This window comes from Colossoma macropomum, unplaced genomic scaffold, assembly GCF_904425465.1.
Source record: "Colossoma macropomum unplaced genomic scaffold, Colossoma_macropomum, whole genome shotgun sequence".
In the NCBI taxonomy this organism is placed as follows: Eukaryota; Metazoa; Chordata; class Actinopteri; order Characiformes; family Serrasalmidae; genus Colossoma; species Colossoma macropomum.
Genome location: NW_023494807.1, coordinates 14,104,149 through 14,119,857, shown reverse-complemented (window position 1 = coordinate 14,119,857; position 15,709 = coordinate 14,104,149). Strand labels below are relative to the sequence as shown.

At 43.4% G+C, this 15,709-nt stretch overlaps 1 protein-coding gene across 3 annotated transcripts; it reads right to left on the bottom strand.

Moving 5' to 3' along the window:
• Window positions 1-916: 916 nt before the first annotated feature.
• On the bottom strand, window positions 917-4,689 carry scg2b (secretogranin II b). Of its 3 annotated transcripts, XM_036556376.1 has the most exons (3): window positions 4,594-4,689; window positions 3,235-3,461; window positions 917-3,088 (listed from the first exon to the last, which is right to left on the bottom strand). In XM_036556376.1, the coding sequence occupies exon 3, from the start codon at window positions 3,083-3,085 to the stop codon at window positions 1,301-1,303; it is 1,785 nt and encodes a 594-aa protein (XP_036412269.1). In that variant the 5' UTR covers window positions 3,086-3,088; window positions 3,235-3,461; window positions 4,594-4,689; the 3' UTR covers window positions 917-1,300. The 3 variants fall into 3 exon arrangements, with proteins under 3 accessions (XP_036412269.1, XP_036412270.1, XP_036412271.1); XM_036556377.1 differs by lacking the exon at window positions 3,235-3,461; XM_036556378.1 differs by lacking the exon at window positions 4,594-4,689 and having other exon boundaries at window positions 3,373-3,386.
• Window positions 4,690-15,709: the final 11,020 nt, after the last annotated feature.

Below are 15,709 nucleotides of genomic sequence, written 5' to 3'. Positions count from 1 at the left end.
GTCAGAGGTCTGTGTAGTGAGCATATGAAGGAAATCAGTGTGATATGTAATAATGTTTGAATGAACATCCACCTCTTCAGAGTTTTATGGCTTGTTAGGCAGGAGATTTTTAAATGTTGGTATTTTACATTATGTATGTATGTGTACAGTGGTTCTCAGCTCCAGTCTTGACACTTTTAGTTGGATTCTTTCCTTGCTCTAACACATTTCAGTCAACACATCGACTAATAGTTCTTTTGTGACTTTGAGTGAGGAAAACAAACGTGAGAAGGACAAGGTAGAACAGCGAGGAACACTGCAATTGTCCATCAGCAATAATTTAGGTTATCATAGGACTCAATATGTACAGATTGGTAAGACCGCCTTGCACAGTAATGATGCCTCGTGGAATCCACTTTAACCTTTATATCAATATTTTGACTTGCAATAATTCTACTGAACTTTGAGTTGATTTAAAGTGCCTAATCTGTGATTGTATGTCTCTCTTCTGATTGATTATGCTGTATGCTTGAGATGACTTAATTGAAAACATTAAGGGAAACTGTTTTGTATGCATTGATTATTACTACTTATGCTGTTTTGAGCACATTACCAAATCTACTCTGATGATGTTGAAGATTAAAATTGTATTTTGATATATGTATAGTCTGCTTGTGGTTTTTGTCCTTGTTCTTACCAGAGCTGTTCAGGTGCAGAAGTGACGTAGTGCAGCATTGCTGATGAAGAACGCATTTTGTCAGGATTCCATAGGTGTGTTCAAGCACTGCACTTCATATAAATCTGTAGTTTGATCTTTTTCTTTCTTCACCCTTGCTAAAATGGGTGATTGCTGGTTTTCAGGCTGTGCATTCAGCTGTAGCTTTTAATCTCTTTTGAAAAACATTTGCATAATAAGTCAACACAATACAACGAGAGGGAAAAATAATACGGTAATGCTTTATTAATCTCAGAGTCATCTCACACTTCAGAACACGTACAAAAATGGTTAAGAAACGAGTACCACCATCCACCTTTTTGTCTAATAGTGATACAGCTTGTACGATAGGACCATACCAAGCTCCGTAGTGCTCAATAGATAAGAGGACATCATACTAACAAACATAATATGAACAAACACCACTAACCCATAGCAGACGATATGCCGTTTACTCTTGCATGTTTAAATATGATATTATTTACATCTTAGAGAGTTTCATGAAAACTAAAGCACTTGAAACGTTAAGTTTGAGGAGGGTATAGGCATGTCCCTCTGGCAGAGGGATGGGGAGGAGTTGTTGGTTTTGGGGTTCCCTCTTACCCACTACATCCCGGCCACTAGTTTGCCACGGTGCTCCTTCTCCCCTTCGGTTACAGGCTCCTGGGGCTGCTGGTCACTCTGCTCTGCCACTCCGTTCTCCGTTGGTGGCTTCTGAGGTGCTTCCTCCTCCTCTTCCTCCTCCTCTAACACCTCCTTCCCCTGCGTGTCTCTCTTAGTCGGCGTGCTCTTACCTGTGTCCACCTGCTCAAAGTAATCTTTCATGGCCTCTTCATACGCCTCATATGGGAACCGCGAGTCCACTGCCCTCTTGTGCTCCTCGTCCGGGTACTCTGTCAGGAGTTTGGCCGCGAGGAAGGTGGCCACCTCGTCTTCGTCCACTGCGTCATCATAATCATCTTTCCTCTTGCTGGGAGCCCTATTCGTGTCCGATGTGGCAAAAAGGCTGCCCCGCCGTCCACTTGGTGTGAAGTACCTTGACATGGCTGTCTTGTACGGTCTTGGCTTGGTGAAGTACCTGGCGCTCTTGCTTGCTGTGTTGCCCAGTCCGAGAGCCTTGAGCAGTTCTTCAGTCTTGATGTCCATGGGCCCTTCGCTCACCGTGACTTCAGGCTGCCGCCCGCTGTAGTACTTGATCACGCGACTCCGGTAACGAGGCTGCTGCTGAGTCGGTTTCCTTGCCAGCTGCGGCTCGGGCAGACGTTGCTGCTGCTGCTTCCTCGTCTCCTCCATGAACAGCAAGCCCACAAGATCTTCAGGAGGAACCTGGAGCTTCATGGACACAGCTGACAGCAACTGCTTGATGGCACGAGGATCGAGCAGGGAGGGTCGGTTCAGGCTAAGGCTTGAGCTCAGTGGGTGTCTCCTTACACCCTCCGCCTGCAGGTCCCGTTTCCGCGCCTGATCCGTCATCTCCAGCACCTTCAGCAGGTAATAGTCCACGAGCTTCGTGTCGTCATCATTATCATCACCCTCATCCACATCTCCTCGCTCTCCGGCCCTGCGTCGCTGTGGCTCTGCTACCGCCTCGCTCTCCTCGTCGCTGTCCGCCAGTCCGCGCTCCAGCTCCTGGCGGCTGCCCTTCACCAGCTCTTCTGTCTCTACCTGCTCCTCCAGTGGCACCCACTCCTCGCCTCCGCCAGCCACGTCCTCGTATGCCACGTCCCGGAGCCGGTACGTGTCGTCCTGGTCCCCGTCGTCCTCGCTGTCCCGCTTGTGCTGCAGCCTGCCGAGCTCCTCCAGCAGGGAGCGCATATTGGCGAGGCTCTGCGCCGTGTACTGCTCGTCCAGGTCCTCGGTGGCTCGCTTGTCCTCCCGCGCGTTCTCCTCGTCCTCGAACATGAGTGGGTACTTCTTATGAGGTCTCACCACGCCCCCGTATTCGCCCGCGAGACCCTCCCCGTCGTCGGTCGCCGTCGGTGGCCGTCTGCTTTTGTGCGCGCGCCGATCGCCCCCCACCGCTGCTTCTCCCTCGCCAGCCTGCTGCTCGAGCGCCCGGAGCGCCGCGCGCACCCACTGCGGCGCGCCGCCGTCCGGCCAGCGGGCGGCGTCCTCGTCCCGGAGCGAGGCGAGCTGCACGAGCAGACGGAACTTGTCCACCTCGTCATAGTCGCCCGTGGGCGCCTCGGCGGCGCCGTCCGTGCGCCGCTTCAGGCTCTCGATGTACTCCAGAGCCTTGACCATGTCCGAGCTCGGGGACGCGTACGCGGAAGGCTCGCGCAGCCGGTGGTGGCGGAGGGACGCCGCGCGCACGGCGGCGAGCGAGTGGAGGAGAGCGGCGAGGAGGAGCGCGGCCTCTCCCGCGGAGAGCTTACGAAGGGAAAGCGCCATAGCCTGAGAGAGAGAGAGGGAGAGAGAGAGAGCATGGTTATGAGGTTGAGGAGAGAGAGAGCGAAGGATAAACAATACGGTTAGCTGCGCAGCGGGGCTCTAGACTCGCATCCATTCAGGCTTAATTGTATTTGGGTGAGGTTACTCACTCTGAGAGACGCTCCAGTCACAATTACAGCAAAAATACTGAGCCAATGATCTGAACCGAGAGCTTCTGTCTGGGAGAAAGCCTGAGCCAAACTGAGCTCGATGAGATCTTATCTGGCTTTAAACAGTGCAGCCTCTACCGGATGAGTCACCGCCCGTTGTCAAGGTAACCTTTACTTGTGGCTCCCATCACTCCATCACATCACTGTTTTTCCTCCAGCTTAATGGTCTAATTTGCAAAAAGAAAAAGAAAAAAAAAACATACTGGTAAACACGCAGACAGGCCCAGGCTAAAAAACTCAAAGATAAAATCAGTTTCAAAAGCTGCGATCATCGTTAATGCCGCTCACTGTGTATTCACCAAAACAAAAACAGACAGAAGTGAATGTCGTCACTGTCCAAAAAAAATCCAGTATCTTCAACATAGTGACTCTACGGGCAGACAAAAAGTTCATGTGAAGAGTTTTATTCCTAACAATTTGGAGCATTTCTGTTGGTCCGTTTATCATCAGCTATTCATACAATGCAAACAACAGCCTCGATATTAATATATATTATAGATGTTTCCAAACACTAAAGTACAGTAAGTACAAAACATCTTTCGGCCATAAATACACGATAAATGATAAATACACGAGAGAAGCATACTTCAAAGGTTCTTTAGTAAATGCAGTGGTTCTGTTTGGAACCATGAGTTCTATATTTCATACTTAAATGCTTCTTTGTATAGTGAAATGGTTCTTGAGATTGATGGGGACTGTTCTATATGGTTCTAGAGAGTACCGATTTGAAACGTTCTGCATAGCACCAAAAAGGGTTCTACCATTGTTAAGCTTGACATCGTAACAGCAGCAGAACCCTTTTTGGTGCTATACAGAACCCAATGCAACACCTTCTCCATCAATCTGAAGATGCATGCGAATGATCCCGTATAGGACTCATGGTTCTGAATAGAAACACTGCATTTACTAAAGAACCCTTGATGAACCTTCTTTTGTGAAGAGTGACGAGGAAGTATAATTAACAATGTGGACACGAGGCGGAAAAAATATTTACAATTATTTCCCGAAAACAGACCGAGCATTAATTATTTTCCAGCTGAAACTAAACCGAGCCAAGAGGGACAAAGGCAAAAAAAAGAGTGAGAATTTAGCCGAAACTGAAGAAAAAACGAGCCCTGATGTCTCAGCGCTGATATGGGAGCTGTAGACTAACAGATAAGAGACCGCGGTTCAGACAATAGGCTGACAGACTGATCGCGAAGCTGAATGGAGCTCTATTACAGCGCTAGTCTTTCTTCACCGTCATCAGCGGCTCTCAGCGCTGGTTCATTCAGAACTGATCTCCAAAACCCGCCTTACCTTCAGTGAGGTCAGGAGGGAGCTCAGAGAGTGGACGGCAGCGACACTAGCATTCTCCCGCCGCGCGCTCCCGCTCCGTTTCAGCACCGGACAGCTCCCCCCGCGCTTTAAGAGGCACCTGATCGCAGCGTCACTGCCTTCCCCTCCCCTCCCCACCCCTCCCCGAGCTGGCCCGCAGCCTGTTATTCAGCCTCAGCTCCGCGACTCCTGCTTTATTCATGAAGCCGCTCGTCTATTTTTGTTTTTGCACACTGAGAAAATTCACTTTACAGCGTTTTTTTCCTTTTTGTTCTCTCTGGAGAGGACTGACTTTCAAGCGTGACGCACATCCGTGTGGCCTCACTTGCGGAAACGTAAAGAACATAAAACCCCTTCTACCGAACACACATACAGGGCATGGGCGCTGTGCAGAGCGTTTCATGTAGTGTGATTTGGTATAAGAGCGTCTCTGTACAGAAAGAAAAACAAAAAGCCGGCGTACTCGGCGCCGTTTCCACTCTGACGCACGGGAGCCATGGAGTTAAATCCTCTGGCGATGACTCACACACAAACACGCGCACACGCACGCACACACGCGCGCGCCTCCGCAGTGAGAAGGAAGCCGCTGATGCATGCTGTGGTGACGGCCAGGTCTCTCACTGTGTCCTGAGGAATCGATAAGAATCTCGGATCAAACCTCGCTGTCAGCGGCGGGTTACAGTGTCAGATTAGGCTCTATGCTCTTTCATCTCCTCCTAATCTGGAAAAGAGCGAAACACGTCTTACCTGCCGCGCTATACTGAGTTCCTCACATAGTTATTACTAATGTGTCGTCATGACGGGATTCTAGTCACAGCTTTCATAGATCTGTTTCACATTATTACTCTGCTAGACTTCTAACAGCACTCAGTAACAGTGACTGTAACAGTAGCACAGTAACACTGTTACCTGTGACTGGCTTTTATAGATCTGTTTCTCATTGTTGCTCTCCTGGGCCTCAGTATACTGTGTTACTGTTATACTCGCTGTTACTGAACTAACTTCTAAAACTGAACTTTGGAGGTGCAGAAGAATGTCCCTGCAGATTGCTTCGAAAAACTGAAAGCAAATGGAAGGCAAAGCTTGAGCACTCTGAATACTGAAATTTTTGATATTATATTTGTTGATGCTTCTGTGCAGTTTATGGCTAAACATGTGTTTTCTCTCTCTTTTTTTATCTTCTGGCCATTTTAACTGGAAGTTAAATAAATGAAAGGTGGTCTCTGACTGTCGCTGGTCCAAGAAGTGCCAAATCTGGGGCTAGACGAGAGAAATCACAAATTTTGACATTTTCACATCTAGAACAAAATTCAAGAAGTGGTGAGGTTCCTTCTGTGAGATTTTTGTTCCTCATGCCATTCTGAGCTCTGCTGAGAGCGCAGTGCTGTTTCTCTAGAATGTGTGGTGCAGACTGGACTCATCTTAAACCCACCATGAGCAGTCTTCACCCTGGGGAGAGATGGAAGGGTGATGAAAGCTCCCATTGCAAAGCAGTGAGGCCATCTCACTGCCATCTCTACAACTCCCTCTTTAGCAGGGAATGAACAGGGCCCTTTCTTGCTGTAAGCGGTATAAGCAGTCGCTTAGGGCCCCAAGCCTGGCGATTTTTTCAAATATTGTTTGGTGAAACAGTGCTGTTCGGGTATTCGTTACAGTTTATAACATGAAGACAGCGAAAACATACATGCAACAACTCGGTGAAACATAATGGCTTTGCTTGTGTTCGTGAGCGAGTATGTTTACTTGGTAGAAGAGACCATGCTACTCTGAAACACAGGTGCCTGAACGTGAGCTTGTTGCCAAGAATGCGCTGTTAACAATGTAGTGTGTAAGATTTAGGCAGATCTATTAGGAGAAATTGAATATAGCATACAAAACCATGTTTTTATTTGTGTACAGCAGTGTTAGCTTGCATGTAGCAAAGTTATATTTTGGCTCCTTAATGACCTCATATCTCAGAGTATTCAGTGATACTCAGTGAAAAATGTATGTAGGATAAAATGTATCAAGTTTGGAACCATTTTGTTAACTACAGGGTGTGATAGTGGAGATTCCCGAATATCCCGTTCATTCTTGCCACAGAGAAACCCAGCTTAGAATCAAAGTTTCTATCATGGGCATGACGTATAATATTGCAAATAATCGCACTAATAGGTATTAGCATTATTGCAGTGGTGAAAATGGGATAAATACAGGCTTCTCACAGAGCAAATTAAAACATTTCTGCATGAAATTGCCATCCCAGAAGGCTGACTGGCACATGAAATGCTCACAATTTGACTGTATATGACTCTCAGTGTAAACAAACTCGTGTGTATGGCTTTGAACTTTTCTCAGCCAATCAGATTTCTAGGGGGCCTTGCACTATATATGGCGCAACACCTTTGACATGGAACCACAGCTTGGCTCTGTGAATGTACAGCTTGGTCTGGATGTTAATCAGCCAATTTATACTTTTCTTATGACCTTCTTTGGTGCCGGGCTGCTCATTTGTTAACAGCAGGTAAATCAACATGGATGCCAAAAAATTAACCTGTGCTGTAAAATGTGTAGATGTGCGTTCTCTGTACAGGATATGTATATTTTTTCACTTAGAAAATCAGGAAAACGTCATTTGACAAGGAGTGCTCAAACATTTGCGTATGGCTGTGCTAATCCTAGATTAGTATTTGCCCTCTGTTCCTCAATCAGCTCTCATGTTTCTTAATTAGACCTTCAGATGATGGCCAGCCTGAGTAAATGGCAGGAAGAAGACACCACTTTCTCAGTAGGCTGGCCAACAGTGATGACTCAATGTTGGCCAAAGCTATGAATGAGAAAACCGACAGGCATACGCCCACCCCATTCAGTCATGATGGTAACTGAGGAAACCCAAGACTCTCCCGCTACCTCAGGGAGGCCATTACAGTTCTGACAGGATGAGACAGATTAACACAAAACTAATCAAGTCTACATGTTTTCAGGCTCCCGTGTCCTCACTGGCTCCCCCGCGTTGATTCATGTAAACATGACATGTACCATGATATTTATAGCATCTTTCACTTTTTAATACTTGTTTACAGAATTCATGTTCACTCATCGTTCCAATAAGGCGATGCTTGAAAACACCCTTCTTGTTGCCGTTTTAGGATCTTTGGGTGGCACGAGGCGCAGAAAGAGCGGGAAAACAGCCATAAGGCGCAGAAAGAGCGGGGAAAGGTTCTTGTTGGAGATGGTTATAAATAGCTGCTGTGGAGGAGTAGACTCCGAGAGAACTTGGGGGGAGGTGGGTGGTATGCTGGATGCCTGTGGACTGATAGGAAAAGAGATGTGTGGGCGAACCTATCAGGGATTCTCTTAACACAACAGCCAGAACTGTGCTAACTGTCTGAAACGAAGAAGGGGACAAAAGCAAAACAAATCTTTTGCTGAAAACCTCTTTAAAAGAATAATTAAGTACTCAACAAGTGCCAGTTTCTTGAAATTTGCAGTGGAAAATATGCTGTGTTCTTGGTGAGGCAGGTCAAGCTTCTTGACAACGAAGTGAAGGTCTCAAAGTGAAGGCTGCAGCTGAGGTAGAAGAGGCCATACAAGCACTAGTATACACACGCTCCTCTTAAGTGCTCAGTCATGTACATTTGAGATGGCCTGAGAAGCTGATAAACTGACGTAAGTAATGCAACACACATTTTTATCTTACCTTTAAAAACATTAACTTCAGTTCAATTTTATTACATTTCATTCCAAACTTTGGAGCTACGGAATCTCACACTTTCTGACGTTTTTCCAGTAAACCACTGGGTGATTGAAGGTCTGAAAGGATACCCCCATGGGTGGAATTGCGGGTTGGGGACTGAGGGGGGGATTAGGATGATTCCAAGGATGCCGAAGAGACAGGGGCTCACATACCGTACTTAACCAAAACGTTTAATACTTAAATTAGTAATTAAAGACTGGTTTTAGATACAGTGCCAGCAGCAATGCATCTGCGTTCTGTTACCTCTCCAGTGAGCCCCTCTGTGTAGACGTTAAGAGGTTTAGCCTGGTCACTGTCAGTAAGAAGAAAGAGAGTTTCATTCTAGATTCCTATGCTGTCAAAGCACAATATATTGTGTAGATGTTAAAAGAAAGGAAGCTTAGGCTGTAGTCAAATTGAAATAATGCAGCAGAACTGTCTGAACAAAACTCCATGTTCTTCTGCTGTGATTATCAAACTGGTCCTCAGGGACCCCCACTGGTCCACATTTGGCCTAGGTAAGTGTCTGTTCTATACTGTAGTTAGTTCATTACAGAGTTTTGCTTTGATACCAGGATGCAACCTTTTTGAGAAGCAGACAAACATTGTGATTTCAGACAGCTGCATATTGTTATGCAGTCATGTTCATCTTTGCAGTATGGTAAGTAAAAGTTGGTACTATGGAGCTATAACATAATAAAGAGGTTTGAGAAATTTTGCAAGTTTTGAAGCTGTGACAGATTCTGCTAAGTGAAATGAGGTGAGGAAAGGGGCCCATGGTGAAATTCCTACCAGCCCCTCAGGATACACCAGTTGTGTCCTTTAATTTCTCAGAAATGAAGGGTACATCACTTGGCTACATTTAAAAGATGTTATATAACAGGACAGCCTTCCTTGGCTGCATTCTTGGCTTTGAGACATGGTAAAAATGTAGGATTTAAAAGGAATATGCTGTTATTTGCAGAGCATATTGGTAAAGTGACTGGTACTTTGTTCAGTCTTGAGCAGCCCGTCCCTGAATATGGTAGCACTTGGGGCGGCACTTCCATTCATAAGGGTTTTTGTTTCGACATGTTATTCCAGCCCAAATGTACCTCTGAATGCATCTAACATGTTTTGACATTATCATAATGATTGTGTTTTGTGTTATAGTATTGCATGATCTACTCATATAAAGCACTGAGCTCCATATCAGAAAAGTAATATTAGTAGAAATAAACATAAATTAATAATGATATTCACATATATCTATATGCACATTTAATAGTAACAGTATGTCTCCCCACAATGCTCAACTTCAAGGACTCCCTACATATTTTAGATGCTGCCAGCTTCATCACCACTGCAAGCCATTCTTGAAGTGAAGGAGCACCTGCTTCCCTCCACCCCCTGAGAATAATCTGCCTGCCTATCATTAGACTGATTTGGATCCAATTCTTCAACCCCTTGAATGGCCAGGGCCTGCCAGTGGGCACAAAGTTTTATTACACACTTCTATAACCTAAAAATAGCTAACCACATTGAAGTCCATGTAGTTACTGTATAATAAGCCTTAGTATGTAATAAGCCTGGATGTTAAGGGGTTAAGTACTTGTCTCTGGCTCGTAGAACTAAAGGGATCACCTAAGACAAAATGTCTTGGGCAAAATGGAATTTGACTACCTGAAGTCCCCTTTTTCAGACTAATTAACCTGTAATGTTATGTATGGTTATTGACATCCTTGTAGTCTTAATGATTGGCATGAATGCGTGTAACAGCTGTAATGTGATGTTCATGATGTGATGCATAAACTACTGTAAGTGCTATCTTGTTGTGAAAAACAGCACGATTGTCATAGCTAAATAGATTTGTTTGATTACATATTATACTACAAGATATAACAAAACTGAAGGCCCTCAGGCTCTGGGTGCACATTAGAGCTGTGGGAGAAATTGCTGCTCGTACTGTAACCAGTTTTTACAGTGTAGGGTGAAACCTGCTCATTTGTGATGATGAAGTTATTAATAACACAAGTACTTAATAAACAGTGTATAAACATGAAACATATTGCCTGAACAATGCTGGTAATCAGGGTAAACATCAAAAAAACATCAGATGTGCTTTGAGTCTGTGCAAATTTCCTGGCTAACAGAGCAGCACTGTGGATTACTCATGCTCTACGTCACTTGTAAACAAGGCTTGCTTGGCTGCTCCAGTTTTACTTAAACAGAACATGTTATCTTAGATAAGTCTGTTTTTTTGCTCTTATTTTATCAGCTGTATTACCATAACCACAGCATGTCTCTTATATATGTCCAAAAGTATCTAGACAGTTCTAATGAATTACTTCAGCTACTTTAAAGTGCACTCATTGCTGACAAAGACATTCCCACCCATCTTGTATAATCTCCATAGAAAAGCACTGTCAATAGAATGGGATGCTCTGGAGCAGCCACACATGAGCCTAATGTAACCTTACCCAATGTCAGGCGCTGGACTGTGGAGCATTGTAACTGTGTGCTCTGAAGTGATGGAGCTCCATCCAATAACTTTGGGATGAGTCGGAGTGATCCAGAACTGACAATTTAGCTATACCTTGGCCCCAACCCATCCCACCTTAGTTGTGTCAGTATTGCATGATCTACTCATATAAAGCACTGAGCTCCATATCAGAAAAGTAATATTAGTAGAAATAAACATAAATTAATAATAATATTCACATATGTCTACATGCACATTTAATAGTAACAATATGTCTCCCCACAATGCTCAACTTCAAGGACTCCCTACATATTTTAGATGCTGCCAGCTTCATCACCACTGCAAGCCATTCTTGAAGTGAAGGAGCACCTGCTTCCCTCCACCCCCTGAGAATAATCTGCCTGCCTATGATTAGACTGATTTGGATCCAATTCTTCAACCCCTTAAATGGCCAGGGCCTGCCAGTGGGCACAAAGTTTTATTACACACTTCTAAAACCTAAAAATGGCTAACCACATTGAAGTCCATGTAGTTACTGAATAATAAGCCTTAGTATGTAATAAGCCTGGATGTTAAGGGGTTAAGTACTTGTCTCTGGCCCGTAGAACTAAAGGGATCACCTAAGACAAAATGTCTTGGGCAAAATGGAATTTGACTACCTGAAGTCCCCTTTTTCAGACTCACATCGCCAACACTGGGCTGTATCCTTTAAACCAAGCCTGTACAGACCTTACTTATGTTTTCGTGGCTGAATGCAATCATATCCTCACAGCAATGCTCCAACATCTGGTATAAAGCCTTTCCAGAAGGGCAGAGGCTGTTACTGCAGCAGAGCAGCATTATTCCAATTGTTTTCAGAAGACTGATGCCTGAATCCATCCCTGTCTCATTGCTGTCACAGCTCGTTTTCTTTCTGTTGTGTAAACGGACAGCTTTGGGAGTTGAGATTATACGCTTGGTCTGATCATGAGAGCAGGCCTACTGATTTCATGCAGCTCAGTGAGAACATCAGTTACCCTGGATTGTGTTCAGCACGCTGGGGTCAGCTGTCAGACATGACAGTTTGAGGGAAGATGAGGAAGAAGGGATAGAGCATGAGCAGCATTGAATTAAACACAAATCAAGGCACACACATGCATTTTTAGATCCTGCAAGTGTATCAGTTAGCTGTGAAGCTAAAAAAGGTTATGATGTGCCCTTCAGGTCAGATGTTAATTTTCTAGTCGAATTATTCTTTAATTAGGAGAAACTGTCTGTGTCCTGGGTAGATTTTTAAAGAAAAAAAAATATATAGAAAAATAATGAATATATTCAAAAGCTGCTCTACACTTTTTAGTGTGCTTCATTAAGGACATTTTCCTACTTGTTATGTGTGTTGAAAGGTGATCCAGAATCATACTATGCTCCCACCCAGACCTTTTCACTTGTCCTTTGTAATAAAGTGATAAAAAAGTGCTAAATTCATCAAATTTCCCACAGTAGTCAGTCTTAGTATCCATGAGCCAATAAGCTTGTTTGTTCCTAATTCTGGACTGCTGATTGGCTGTCTAAACTACATTCCAAATGCATGTCATTAACATCAGTGCTTCTTGATTAGTCTTCTGTCTCTTACATACATACATCATCTAAACTGCTTATCCTTCTGGGTCGCGGTGGGGTGCTGGAGCCTATCCCAGCTGTCATTGGGCGGAAGGCAGGATACACCCTGGACAGGTCGCCAGTCCATCACAGGGCAGACAGACAGACATACACAGTCACACACACACTCACACCTAGGGGCAATTCAGCATGTCCAATTGGCCTGACTGCATGTTTTTGGACTGTGGGAGGAAACCGGAGTACCCGGAGGAAACCCACGCAGACACGGGGAGAACAGGCAAACTCCACACAGAAATGACTCTGGTCGCCCAGCCGGGAATCGAACCCAGGCCATTCTTGCTGTGAGGCGACAGCGCTACCCACAGCGCCACCGTGCCGCCTTCTTCTGTCTCTTACAGTCAGTAAATACACACACTTCCAGCTCCTTCCATTCATCTGTGCCCTTCAGTTCAAGTTCACCAACAGATATTAATTTTCTAGCCAAGTGATTCTTCAGTTAGAAGAACTTTTCCACTCCTGGGTACATTTTCAAATAAAAAATATTTAGTTAACAGTAGCTCTGAACTTTTTTATTGCCCCTCAGTAAGGACATTTTTTACTTTTTATGCACGAGCTGTATAGTGTGCCAGACATTTTTGGCTTGTCCCCCACATATACCTTTTCATTCTCCCCTGTAATTAAGTAATAAAATCATTATGTGCCACTTAAACAACCATATTTGAAATCCATAAGGTTTAAAAATGCATAATTTGTACATTGTACACTACACCCGTACTTAGAGTTTCGCACTGGTTACCGATCCCTACCAGGGTTTCCTTGGTTACTATCATAACTGAATGGGGTGGGCGTATGCCTGCAAGGTTTCTTATTCACAGCTTTGGCCAATATTGAGTCATCACTGTTGGCCAGCCTTTTGAGGAAACGGTGTCTTCTTCTTCCGGCCATTTACTCAGCACATTTTTCCTTTGATTATTTGAGCAAGATTAGTAATTGTTTTATACAAGCAACCTGTACAACTGTGCTACAAATGAAAATGTAAACTCTACCGTTTGTGAACAATTCAGCCGAAAGCATTGTGAATGGAAATGTTGCAACTTAGGCAGATTTAACTGTAACAGACTGATGGGCTGTTAGAACTGCTAGCGATGTAACAGTCACTAACAAGTCAGGTAGATGTATGTTAACACAATCAGTTCACTACAGTTCTGTGTCGTTTGAACCAGACAGGCCTTCCAACCTAAATACATAAAAATATATGTATCAAAATATATTTAATAAAAGAGGCTGAGTCAAATGTGGCAAATTTATTTGTAGCCACAAAGTAGGAGTTAAATAACAGCATGATAAAACTGAAATAGTATAATGTCAATGACAAAAAAGTTGAGACAGTATGTGAAATGCAAATAAACACAGAAAGCGGTGACTAATAAATTCTGTTTGACCTCTATTCAATTAAAAATTGTACAATAACAACATATTTGATATTTTACCTCATGAACGTAATTGTTTTTGTAAATGTACGCTTATTCCAAATTAAATGCCTGCAATACTTAATAATTGTTTGGGAACTGAAGGCAAAAACTAATCCAGTGGATTTGTTTATCATTATTCTCATATACACGTCTTCAGCTGTGGACCTTTGTTGTATTTTGAGCTTAATAAGACACATGTTTTCAATAGGAGACACTTCTTCCTGTCTACGACCCACATTCTCTGATTACACAGACATGCTGTTGAAACATATGCTGTTTTGTTTCTTGGTGTTGTCATGTTGGTATGGACCAGGTATGGACCAAGTATGGACGTCCCTGAAAAAGACGGTGTCTAGAAGGCAGCATATATTGCTCCAAAATGTGTTCAGCATTAATGGTGCTTTCACATATGTACTTGTTAGACACTAATATCCCCCCATACCATGACAGACCCTGGCTTTCAAACTTTATGCTAGTAACAATCTGGATGGTCCTTTTCTTCTTTGGCCTGGAGAAAACAACGTTCATTATTTCCACAAACAATTTGAAGGGTTAACTCATCAGACCACAATATACGTTTTCACTGGGTATCAGTGAGTTTAAGCCCAGCGAAGTCGGTGACTATATATGGTTTACATTTATTTCTTTGAGTAACAGTAGAAAAGTGTATGCTCCTAGATGTAGTTAATGTAAAAAGTGAACATTTTAATTAAAAAACATTTCTAATTAAAATTTCAAAACGGTATTTTTTTAATTCGATGTATGCAACTACGACATACAGCGTAAATAATAGTTTGTGTTACTTGCATTCATCACCTGCAAAATCATAAAAATGACAGATTTTAAAATCAGTTTTTTGATTTTTTGTTTGTTTTGTTTTTTATTCTTGGCGTATGCCAAAAATATATATTTTTTTAAATCAAGCAGGTCAAATAGTTCTTGTTAGCAAGGCAATGGAGGGAGATTTTTTCAGACTATACTCAGAATATGCACTGGTTCACCACTATTGCTTTCTTTTGATTTCATGACTCATCTGTCTCATCTGCTGCTTCCCTTTTCATCCTTTTTCCATGCTCTTGGTACCTGTGGAAGCAGCCAGTCACAGGTAACCTTTAGAAATGTGCAGATATGAGTGAGAATAGTCCACCAACCAAAAATATCCAGCAAACAGTGTTCTATGGGCAGCGTTCTGTGATGAAGGACTAAGAAATGACCAGCACAAACACAATAACAGGTGAGATCATCTCTAACTTTACATCAACAAGTTGGACCAACAAGGTGGGAGTGTCTAATTGTCTAAAAAATTCCAGCAGCACTGCTGTGTCTGATCCACTCGTACCAGCACAACACACACTAAGACGCAACCACCCTGTCAGTGTCACTGCAGTACTGAGAACGATCCACCACACAAATAACACCTGTGGTCCTGTGGGGGTCCTGAACATTAAAGAACAGGGTAAATCGGGACTAACAAAGTATGCAGAGAAACAGATGAACGACAGTCTGTAATTGTAGAACTACAAAGTGTTCCTGTATGGTAAGTGGAGCTGATAAAATGGACAGAGTGTAGATCCAAGAAGGTGTACCTAATGAAGTAGCCAGTGTGTATATCTCAATGGATCATCACAAATGTATCCTTAATAGAGGAATCATCCAGCCTTCTTTTCTCCTCGTTCTTCCCTTCAAATGTCCAGGACAACCTTCTTACCCCATCATAAACCAAAAAAACATCATCATAAACCTTAATTTGTTTTTTTATATAGTATCATCATAAACCTTGTGTGGTTTTTATAGCTGTCAGTACTGTAATATCTGAGATAACAGTCCAAATTTGTTTAATCAATGCAATCT

What these genes read in the sequence shown, in the direction of transcription:
- scg2b (XM_036556376.1), bottom strand. Translation starts at nt 3,085, where the DNA reads ATGGCGCTTTCCCTTCGTAAGCTCTCCGCGGGAGAGGCCGCGCTCCTC.